This window comes from Nicotiana sylvestris, chromosome 4 (assembly GCF_000393655.2).
Source record: "Nicotiana sylvestris chromosome 4, ASM39365v2, whole genome shotgun sequence".
Lineage (NCBI taxonomy): Eukaryota > Viridiplantae > Streptophyta > Magnoliopsida > Solanales > Solanaceae > Nicotiana > Nicotiana sylvestris.
The window spans coordinates 148,593,011-148,602,346 of record NC_091060.1 but is presented as its reverse complement, the minus strand read 5'-3'; the positions used below and the strand labels follow the sequence as shown (position 1 = coordinate 148,602,346).

The window sequence follows — 9,336 nt, the reverse complement described above, 5'->3', positions numbered from 1 at the left end:
GAATACTCCACTTTAACTCAAACTGTCCATATTCCCCATGGTAATATGATAATGTTAAATATGAATAATAATAGTACATAATATTAAATGAACAAAAAAAATTGAGTTAAAGACTAAAAATCAAAGGTCTGAGGCTAACAACTCTATAAGAGTACGAACCCTTGAAAAACATGAGAAATTTCTGAGAATAATAGAATTTAACCAAAATATCTGCACCTGCGAATCTTTTAGGAAACATTTCATGGCTATCATCAAAAAGGCATGAAACTTAAATTGTACTGATAATAATTCAATATGGAGGCATCCAAATCTGAAGGCAACACTCTCAAAATTCAATATTTAGGAGCCGTACCAGGGGCCACTAAGACAGAAAGTAATAAAAAGAAGCACAAACGTAAAGAAAAAAAATTATATAAACAGGCTGGAATTAGTATAAAGTTGGTCCAATAGGAAAGTGATTGAAACTGATGTATCATCTATGAAATAAATACTCCAGATTCTGTCTCAACCAAATGGACATCTTCATTTGTTTTGTAATATGCAAAAACCCACACTTCAAAATTTAAAAAAATAAAATAAAATAGCCCAGTGCACAAACCATCCCGCATTCATGCAGGTTTTGGGGAAGGGCCGCACCCAGGGGTGATATGTCGAGGAAGAGGCAAAACGAAAATAAAGAAGATAAAGAACACCAAATTTTAACGTGGAAAACATTTCAAATCGAAGGTAAAAACCACGGGATCACAAAGATCCAAAAAGTTCCACTATAACAATAAGAGGGTTACAAAAGTTCTCCAAATTGGCTACACAACAAGTGTCAAACACAGAGCAACAAGAGCAACAACTAATCAATTGAAGAAAGAGGAGAATCTATAAAAACGAAGCTATTGTTCGAGGCTCGAAATCAGATGATACGGGCCTCCAAATCCGATCTTCACCGTTCAAATAACCAAGATTTTCCAAACACTCAGTCAAAATTTTAGCCCGATCCAACGATTAACGAATTGGAAAACATGATTTAAAGTTAGCTGATCGGAATAAAAATCTACAGCAAAAACAAATAATTTTCTTCTCTCTTCTCTCTTAATGAAAGCTCTCTCAAAAACCACTCTTATGTGCTTAAGTATTTCAAAGACTTATATCAATAAGCATAGAACAATTCTCCAAGGTTATCCTATTTATAGATCATGAGTGGTGTTTTCTCTTAAAGCCAAAATTCACTCAAAATAGAAATAAACACAGAATGCAATTAAGAGAATAGGATTAGGCCATTAAGCCTTTGGCAGGACAATATGGGCATGAGCTCAACAAAGTGGGTATAATATAGACAGCCTACCTGATACAGCATTGGCGGCCGTAACCTATAGGCAAAAACCCACGCTTAAGAAAAGTGGAAATTAAAAAATGGAAGCCCACAATGAAGCTGGAATTATCTTATCAATTGCAACAATTCACCAACCAACATGCCTCCTACCAACTTGTAAGAAAAATTGCTTGAATGACAAAACGTAACCATTCAGACAATAGCACATGTTTGATAGGAATCAATTTCTTGAAAATCATTAGCTATTGATATTGATTGAGAACTAGAAATGGGCAAATCTTGAGTCTAATAGTTTGACAAACTATGCCCAAAAAGCTGAAAAATATTACAGCAGTAAATAAATGAACAAATCTTAACCGGAATACTTGGTCATTTTGATATCTTCAGTACAGGATTGATTGGCAAAGGATGCGAGCATTAGGGGAAAAAGGGAAATAGCTCACTTCTGGAATTACAAAATAGCATATCCTAGCTTACATATTACATGCAGGCAGTGTTGGATTCATAAGAGTTGTTCCAAGAAGGCCATTGCAAAGACTGGAACCTTCGTTCGTCTTACTGTTTTCGGCTCTTGGACTGCTCCCTGCGCTGCTGTTAGAAAGGGAACCGAATGAGGACTTCTGTAAGACCCCGGTTGGTGATAATCCCATCCGGGGGCTCCTATCCCACCCCTCGGTCATGAGATTAAGAGCTGCTGATTTGTTCTTGCAATCGCCCGAGCTGTTATTAGTGCTATGCAAGACCTCACCAAGGGGACCACCCATGGAATTTTCCCAAGTTATAGGAATCCAATTTCCTTGTCTTTGGTTGTGCTCACTGATGATGGTGCCAATGCCTAATCCCATTTGAGTTGTTGTCTCGTGCTCCTGTGACGGCCTGTACTGTGCTGAGGTTGTGAGTTTGTCGTTCGCTGGAGAAGAAGTGGAAGACATGAAGTCTGAAGTGACCACAGGGATAGAAATGGAGAGCTGAGTCCTATCTGACTGCAAATCAACGTCAGGCCAAGAAACTGTGGATTGATCGGACTGGTTTTTGGGCCAATCGTCCATGAACTGTCGAAGTGGATGATGCTGTGATTTGCTTTCTTGATCTCTGATATCTTCTGAATTGCCATAGCCACGGCAATTCACTAGTGAAGAGTTTTTATTTAGTGGATTGATCAAAGAGTCAGCACAAACTAATCCAAATTCAGCCCTTGAAGTTGCTCCATAAAGATTCTGCTCTTTCTGTATTGAATATAGGCTCTCTTTCTCACTTGATGAAACAAGGCCTTTTGTATCTGAATACCTTTCACCAAAATTTTCCTTGGGCGTATAATTCCTGCTAGTAACATATATTAAAATTAGATCAACGAAAAATTGTGGATTCTTACTAACATCGCGACAAAACTACAGCTTGCTGTTAAGGTCATTTTGATAAGCAGAAAGTGATACACATACAGAATAAACTTTGAAATGTACCTCTCAAGATAAGGGGAAGTTGTGGAGGGATTAGTAACAGCAGGCAGCAAGTTGCTAAGTTGGGGATGTGAGAGAGGTAGAGTGTTGGATGCAGCGCCTCCGGGAGCCAATGCTGTTGATGCTGATGTTGAAGAAGAAATATTCATCAGCTTGGCGGAAGTAGCACCAGTTTGTCCTTCCACAGGCTTTCTTGAACGATGGCGGCCTCTGTTCATGTGCCGCTCACAATACTTTTGATCGGCAACTGCATCTCTTGAGCACCGCCATTTCTTCCCATCTGTTCTCCTACACCTTCCTGGCTCCGGATCGTTGCTGTTGGAGAATCCTAGATGGAATGCACCCCATCCCACTGCCAATAATTAACCACAAAACACATCATCCACTACTCTAAAACAGACTCATAAATACTAAAAAGCATTGTGCTCTCTAGTAAATTTTTTAATTTGTGGGGGAGTTGGGATCTCTTAAACAATATTTTCTAGTTGCCTCAGGCAGTGGCGGAACAAGTTTAGACCCCCTTCGCTAAAAATTACATTGTGTAAATAAGGTAAAAAACTAATTATTTTGGATATATATAAGCTCTTGAACTCCTTGACATGAGGAAAAATTCTAGTAAAATCGCAAAGGGGGTTCACCGTACTCGGGATCATGGAAAGAAAATAAAACCTGCCCTTGTGCAGAAAGATTACTGAAGGCAGCATATTTATGAACAATAAATTCATTCCATATCACTTTACAATTAGAAACAAGAAATTATGACTATGGTAGCTATGATCACTTGAGAAACTTCCTGAGCCATAGATTTGTCAAAGTAGATGTCATTTCAAATTTTTGTGTAGATGTCATTTTTAATTACAAATGGGGAAAGAGTTGAATCCTAATCTTTTTAGTTGTAATTTTTTTCCAGAAATATGGTAAGTAGAAGTAAAAAGCAAGGACTTACAAGCATTGGGTCTAAGGCCTGCAAAAGTTGTGAAGCCAGCAGATTCAAGAGCTTTTCTAATGGGGTTGAGAAGATAAGGAGGTATTGGAACATTTGCAGTAATGTATTTGTAGATCAAAGCCTGGTGTTCCAACTCCATCCACTGTGATGGAGTAAATGGCCCTTTTACCCCTGCTGCTATTACCCCATGCATGTTTCCAGCATTCATAGCTCCACTGCCACAGCCTGACCAAGAAAGAAAGATCACAACTTTAAGAATAAAAACTGTTTTTTACCAAATACAGTGACTAAACATGTTAAAGAATGAAAGATTTACCCTGTTAAATCTAAAAAGACATGGCTCGCTCTTCAAATGTGAAAGAAGAAAATAGACTGTTGAAAAATGCTTTGACAGGATAACATTTAAAGAGGGTACAAAACATTGTAAATATTTGCAACACCAAGAAAAACAGCAAAGGGGAGAAAATCAAAATTCAGAGACCTATCAATGAAACAAGGAAATTTGCTCAACTCTTTTAGGCCTTTCATTTGATTATGCCTTTGAAAACCAACATTGCCACAATCTCATTACCAAAAATAGGAAAGATAGAAACCATGTAGTACTAAAAGATGCCATCTTTTCTCTTTTTTATGGGTGGGTGGGTTGGTTACAAGACTCAAAAACATCAAAAAGAAGAAAAAAAACCAGTAGCATATGGTTACATGAAAAGACTCCCTTCCTTGTGCTTGGAAACAACAAAACTATGCATTGCTACCAAAAAATCCAGCAGTTTATACAAAACCAACAATCAGATAAAGATAACAAACATATTGAACCAAAAAAACTCAATCTTGATTGAAAAACAAGAAACCTATTCAATGACACGTCAACCTTTTTTTATTTTTTCTTTAGCAATTTATGTACCTGAAGAGTTCCTAGTAAAAGGACTTGAGGTGTAATGATAATAAGGCATTGTCACATTCTGAGAGTTGGGTGAAGAAAAACTAAGCATTTGCTGGCTGTTAGGACAATTACTTCTGAGCTGTTGCTGAAACAGCATTGTAGCTGCTGCTGCTGCTTTAGAGGATGAAAAGTCATCACTAGTCTTAGCTAATTTAATGTCCTTATTATTCCAGTCATCTTCAGTAACAGTAGTAGTAGTAGTAGAAGAAGATCTTTCATTCTTGTGAAATCCAGTAGATCCGTACCACTTTTGCTTGGTCTCAACTGAGGCAGCAGCAGCTGCTGCTGTAGTAAACATATTACTTGTATTGTCTGAACAAATCACCCCACCACTATCTAAACTCCCCACCACCCCAAAATCCATCAAAAAAAACCAAGTTCACTCTTTTAACAAGAAATTGTATAGCTAAAAGCTAGAAAAAATGGAGCATTTGAGGGGTCAGTTTGAGAGCAAGAAACAGACAGAAGGAGATTGATTTTTGTTGTTGGAGAAGCAAGGACCATTTTTAAAGAGTTTGTTTTTAAAATGTGTATTTTGGGGAGTTGTGGGATGTGTTGGGAATTAGTAAAGCAGAATAGGGGGGCTATATATGTAGTTAAGCAGACCTCAAAAAGAGAAAGACACACTGGTTTTCTCGTTTAGGAGTTAATGTTTTGGTGAAAGGGAAAATAATTGGAGAGAGAGAGAGGCAAAGGCAGAAGGGAAATACCTGTAGGAGAAGTACCTAAACTGCTGTTATTATAGTCTTGTTTATATTTCGGACATAAAACCGCCCAATCCCGGGGTCGGTTCTTGTTTTCAATCGCCTAAACGGAAAAGGTCCAAAAATATCCTTAAACTATTCAAAATAATTTAAAAATATCCTTCGTTTATTTTTTGTGTCAAAAATATCTCTGTCATCTATGTTTTGGCCCAAAAATACCTTTAAACTATTAGTTTTACCATTGAAACTGATATGGCAGTCCAACTGGGTTAGAATTACTTACATGGTCGTCCACCTAAGTAATCCATATGTGAAAATTATTTTTTTCGGATTTTTTTTTCTAGAAATTTTTAATAAAATACAAAATCAACATTTGTTCTGGAAAAAGTAAAAAAATTCGAAAAAAATATTTATTTTGGAATTTTTTAATTAAAATACAAAATCAACACTTATTTCGGAAAAAGTAAAAAAATTACGAAAAATTTATTCTTGATTGGGGTTTATGATTTGATTAAAAAACTCCATTGTTCTCTTTTGTGAATTTATGATTATAGATATCGAGAATTCATATAATCGACCCAACTTGTTTAGGATTAAGAAACTAACGTCTTTGTTGTTGTACAGATAAAGTTTTAATTTTTTTTCTTATAAACGTTGTGTGTTAATTTTTTTTTGGAGCTAAAGAATGGGGTTGAAATTATATAGGGATAATGTTCCAAGACATAACTACGCTATTACTGGATTCAAAAGCATTCAAAGACATAACTCCGAAATTCATAAAAGAGAATAATGGAGTTTTTTTAATCAAATCATAAACCCCAATCAAGAATAATTTTTTCGTAATTTTTTTACTTTTTTTTGGAATGTGTTGATTTTGTATTTTAATTAAAAAATCCGAAATAAATATTTTTTCCGAAATTTTTGACTTCTTTCAAAATAAATGTTGATTTTATATTTTATTAAAAAATTCTGGAAAAATAAAAAATTTCGAAAAAATAATTTTCACATATGGATTGCTTAAGTGGACGACCATATAAGTAATTCTAACCGAGTTGGACTGTCATGTCAGTTTTAATGTCAAAATTAATGGTTGGGGGACATTTCTGGGCCAAAACATAAACGGCAGGGATATTTTTGGCACCAAAAACAAACGTAGGATATTTTTGAGCTATTTCGAATAGTTCAAAGATATTTTTGGACCTTTTTCGCATAAAAAAAAAGAGATAGAGAAAAATACTCGCTTTTTTCTTAAATAAATAATTATTGTAAAATGAAAATATAGCTACACTTTATTCAGTTTTTAGAAATCATATTAACATGATCATTGGATTTTGTTAAGACACTATTTCATTGTGATATATACCAAGTTAGTAATTTTTTTAACTTTCAATTTATGTGATATTATTTTTATATTAGTTTAATATAGAAATAATAATATATTTTATTGTTGAAACGATTAAATTTGCATTTTTTATTATATCTTTAATAAAAAAAATTAAATAACTTTACTAAGTTACAAAAACAACAATATACTCAGTGTTTTTCAAATTAATGCCGCAAATTTTAGAAAAAAATATTTTTTTTCTCTTAAATTTTATATGGCGTCAAATATTTTACATAAATTGAAAATATGGTGAGGGGAGGGTGTTCCTTGCAAAGTCCGCTAGTGGTTTCAAGGGGTGGGACTCTCTCTCTCTTTCCATATTAAGTATAGTTAGGAGAAGCCAATGGAGTGGTGGGCTGCATGAACAAAAGTATGCACAACCACGTGACCACATCAACTATATACTATAAATAAATCTACATATATCTAATTCTATTTACTTTTCTTTTTTCCATTGCTTTGTCCTACTCTCGCCCTTCTTTCCTACGCACCAACACACCACGCGTGCCCTTTCACTATATGCTAAAATTATTGGGAAAGAAAATATTTTTGTTGTCAATTAGAAACGCCATTAATCTTTCTAACGAAAACAAATCTTGTTTTCACATTTAAGAAAGATTCCCTTCTCTTTTCCTTCTTTCTATTTTCTCTTTTGTTCTTCACTTTGTTTTTTCCCCTTCTTAAACTGTATTATTTCTTGGAAAATAATGACACACAATCCCGTTTGTTCATAGAAACAATTTCTTTTTTTTTTCAATTATCCATAAAATTTTGCAAGTATTTAAACAATATCAAAAGTGAGTTTCTCAAAAATCAAAAGTTTTAAATTTTTCAAAAAAAAAAATTCTCCACTAACAAAATTGCAACATTTTTACAAGCAAATTGCATGTCCAAGCATAATTTCAAATTCCAAATACTATTTTTTAACTTAACTTCAAATATTATTATTTTTTTTTTAAATATTATTTTTATGTCCAAACACCTACAAGGAGTTACTAGTAATAAATTAATGTTATATAGATGGTAATTTAAAGTACTTGAACAATATATAAAGAGACCAATTATAATAGCGGTCGCATGCTGGCCCGATTAATTTTGATTTATCAAGAAATTTTTTACTTTTACAATTTAAATTTAAATTATTACTTAAAGATGGAGAAATTTCAACCATTCCATTGTATTATGTGATAGGTAAACTCGTAATCTTATTTAATTAATTATCTTGTTATGACTGTATTTTTGCATTATCGCGTTCCAAGTTATAAGATTTAAGGAAAAATTAAAAATTGCGATCGCCATCAATGGACATATTAAAATCCATAGAAAGAAAAAAGATTATTCCTTATGGTAATAAATGTTCCTCTTTTTGTAGGTAATGTAAATAAATAACCGTCTTTTACAAGAGACTCAAGTTGAAGAAGAGTGTAGTAGTTTCATACAAATTGCCTAGTCTTTTATGGAATTTTTACACCCTATAGAAAACCTTAGTACCCTGTTTATTTTAAATAAATACCATTTTAAAATATTACATCTTATAGATACCTTTTATACTTTATAGCCAAATATCTAATTATAGTTACATCCTATATTTAAGGCGCCATATATGCTAAATAATATTTTTCTCTCTCCTTTGTTGATGGAAACAAAGAATCTGAATCAGCGTACTCATTATGTATTCGTGTCTTTGACCACTTTGTTGGAGTTTTCAGACTGCAACAACTGAGGAAAAACACTCACCTGCTTTTATTCAAACTCATCAGCAACGGCTGCAAGCACCTGCAGTAAGAAAGAGAACTCTTTAACTCTTTTTTGCCATGCCCAACAACAATTACAATCGACTGGGGTAAGTGTAATTCGTTGATTTTGATAGACGAAGAGCAATTGGTTCAACTGTAGCGGCTCGATTCTGCTTGGCAGTGGTCGTCGAAGTAGGGTTCACAGCTTTTGCGTAATTCATTGCTTCGTTTGTGGGGTTTGAGGGCTGGGGATTGTTTGTAGTTGTTGTAGGAGGTTGGGCAGATGTGTTAAGTGGCTGACCAGCCGGAATTAATGGCTGGCCGCCGGCTGGCGAAGCCATCAGGCTGTTTTTCTCTCTAGATCGCCCAAATCGCCTATTTGTATTCAGTTGTATTCGAATGTATATTTCAGCTGTATTCACATGTATTCAGATGAATTAAGTTGTAATTAGTTATATTCAACTATTTTATTCAGCAGAAGTTAGTTGTATTTTGTTGCATTCAAGAGTTTTATTCAGCTGTATTCAGTTGTATTTTGTTGTATTCAAGTGTTTTATTCAGATGAATTAAGTTGTATTTTGTTGTATTCAACTGTATACAGTTCTACTCAACTGTATTATTCATATGTATTTCTCTTTATTCAGCTATAATCTTTATTATGTATCTTTCAAATACAGATTAATGAGGGATCGTTTTAGTTCATTGAGTTAAATTAGGAGAATATCATGTGATTTGATTTCCTTAGTTCGTGGAGTTAAATTAGGAGAATATCATGTGATTTGATTTCCTTTCGTTTTTAACCAGTTTAACCTTCTGTATTTAACGTTAATGCCGCTTGAATA

General features: G+C 34.1%; 1 protein-coding gene across 1 annotated transcript; it reads right to left on the bottom strand.

Annotated features, from left to right (window-relative positions):
• Positions 1-1,548: 1,548 nt before the first annotated feature.
• LOC104233041 (growth-regulating factor 1-like) lies at positions 1,549-5,375 on the bottom strand. Its single transcript, XM_009786349.2, has 4 exons — positions 4,632-5,375; positions 3,728-3,952; positions 2,785-3,133; positions 1,549-2,644 (listed from the first exon to the last, which is right to left on the bottom strand). Exons 1-4 carry the CDS (start codon positions 5,032-5,034, stop codon positions 1,798-1,800), a joined length of 1,824 nt encoding a protein of 607 aa, XP_009784651.1. The 5' UTR covers positions 5,035-5,375; the 3' UTR covers positions 1,549-1,797.
• Between the last annotated feature and the right edge of the window lie 3,961 nt (positions 5,376-9,336).

What these genes read in the sequence shown, in the direction of transcription:
- LOC104233041 (XM_009786349.2), bottom strand. Translation starts at nt 5,034, where the DNA reads ATGGATTTTGGGGTGGTGGGGAGTTTAGATAGTGGTGGGGTGATTTGT. An exon ending in TTTTACTAGGAACTCTTCAG is followed by an intron (nt 3,953 to 4,631) that starts GTACATAAATTG and finishes TTTCTTGGTCAG; the next exon opens with GCTGTGGCAGTGGAGCTATG. An exon ending in ACTTCCCCTTATCTTGAGAG is followed by an intron (nt 2,645 to 2,784) that starts GTACATTTCAAA and finishes TGTTACTAGCAG; the next exon opens with GAATTATACGCCCAAGGAAA.